The sequence below is a fragment of the Perkinsus marinus genome (assembly GCF_000006405.1).
Source record: "Perkinsus marinus ATCC 50983 genomic scaffold scf_1104296950220, whole genome shotgun sequence".
In the NCBI taxonomy this organism is placed as follows: domain Eukaryota; phylum Perkinsozoa; order Perkinsida; family Perkinsidae; genus Perkinsus; species Perkinsus marinus.
The window spans coordinates 1-1,907 of NW_003209704.1; the positions used below are offsets into that span (position 1 = coordinate 1).

At 40.2% G+C, this 1,907-nt stretch overlaps 1 protein-coding gene across 1 annotated transcript; it reads left to right on the plus strand.

Annotated features, from left to right (window-relative positions):
* Window positions 1–471: 471 nt before the first annotated feature.
* Pmar_PMAR029077 (hypothetical protein) lies at window positions 472–1,654 on the plus strand (the record flags this gene model as incomplete). Its single annotated transcript, XM_002778255.1, has 3 exons — window positions 472–593; window positions 1,424–1,491; window positions 1,534–1,654. Coding segments are annotated over 3 exons (311 nt in total), but the record flags the coding sequence as incomplete, so codon positions are not given.
* Between the last annotated feature and the right edge of the window lie 253 nt (window positions 1,655–1,907).

A 1,907-nucleotide genomic window follows, 5' to 3' on the forward strand; every position in this document is an offset into this window, starting at 1 on the left:
AAATGCTGCAGACGACTCATGTTATGTTTGCTGTTTTTTAGTGAAAGTGCTGGCTATCGCCCTACGTAATGGTGGAATACGTATTTACAACGGAAAGCATCTTGTGAGTTTAAAAGGCTATTCTTGTTCGCTTTCCTCAGCTGTATTCAAGAGTTCATACGAATTCGAGTAGAAATACGCAGAAAGCAAAGAAGATTCACTAAATTTCCCTACAATGTAGTTGACCATGTGCATATTTTGCGATACTGGTGTATGTACATGCATACGGTATTAGATCAGCAGTGTGGAAATATATGCACTTGGTCAAAAAATGTCATGTGTTGGTGGATAAATTCTGATAAAATTTTGGAAAATTGTCGTTGGATTTCGTACACTTCTACCCAAAATTGTGTGTGGATTTTCATAATGAAGTGAGGAAACTTACGAGCTCAGTTGAGGAAAGCAAACATATATTCCCACACTATAGGTGAGTACGATATGCCTACAGGGGGGACATATGATCACTGGTATATGTCCGGGTTCTTATGCTCGAGAAGATGCCACTATGGCGATATCAACTAAAGCGGGCGCTGTTATTTTGAAAATTCTTCAGAGTGAGTTCACCCGTTCAACGTGAAGTGGAGTAATACTCCATGTAAATTATAAGGCGTATATATTTTCACAACCGATAATAAATTTTTTTTTCGCGAAGTGACTTGCGGAGCGAGCGGAACATATATTGTCACTTACATTTTCTATTAAGGAAAAATATTCTGTTATATTCTTCGAGTTACTTAGAAATTCGTATGACTAGGAGAGCTCATGATCTCGCTCGCTCTCATATATCAATAAAGGTGCCGAGTATGACCGGTTCACCCTGCAATATTAAAATTCATCACTGAAGTTTCACCCGGTTCACGTGGAGTGACGTAAAACTCGGTGAAAAACGCGAAATTCGCGGTGATATGTAGTAGTCGTGAAATATGTTTTACATGTCACCGGGGTGAAACTCCACTGAATCTAAGCTTTACTGAAGTTTCGCTAACGTCCAAATCTTTTTTAATAAAACGATGAAGTTTCAGCAGTGATATGAAAAAAACACTAGTGAAAAACATATTCCACAATGAGGCCTTCGAGACGAATAAACGGGGTTCGGAGTATTTGTAACGGTCGTGGGTTCGGTCCCCGGCACGGGCTTGTTTCTAGCATTTTTCGCACCAGTTTCGATCAACACACGGCATAGGTTGGCGTAAATAGCAATTTCATGCTTTTTGAAAGACATATGAGCTATGATCTACCGAGCGATATGTGCCTTGAGAGCTCAACTGGTGTAGTCGTTGAGAGATAATTTAACGCACGCACGCACGCACGGAAAATCCGGAATGGGACGTTTTCTCCCTTTGAAAAACGTCGTATCGAGTTCGTTATTTCATCATATCAGGAGACGCTAAGTTGAATGTTGAGGAGGACGCCGTAGTAGGTCCGCCACCAGAACAGGATATTCCTTTGAACGTGAGAACTGTGTAATTGAGTTTTCGTATGATCCAGTGGTAGGTACCGAAAAAAAGCCGTTTGTACATAGAGCAAACTAAAAGGGAAAGGGAGCATTCCGTTGAGATTCACAGAGCGTTTCAACGAGATTTATGCAAACTTCGTTTACGTAACGATTTTATCGGTTAACTTCTGAGTTGACTGACACTTTCAGTGTGGGAAAATATGCTTATGGTAAACTACGCGTGTTGGTGATGATAATATTTAAATTGTGAGGAAGCTTTGGGAAATTCTCGTTGGTTTTTGTACAGAATTTTTTGTGCTTAGCTTTACAATTATTAACTTCTGCGCTCAGCTGAGAATACCTGACATATATTTCAAGTTGGAATATATGTCTGGTCTTCTCAGCGGTGTTGGAATCTCCAACACTGACGTAG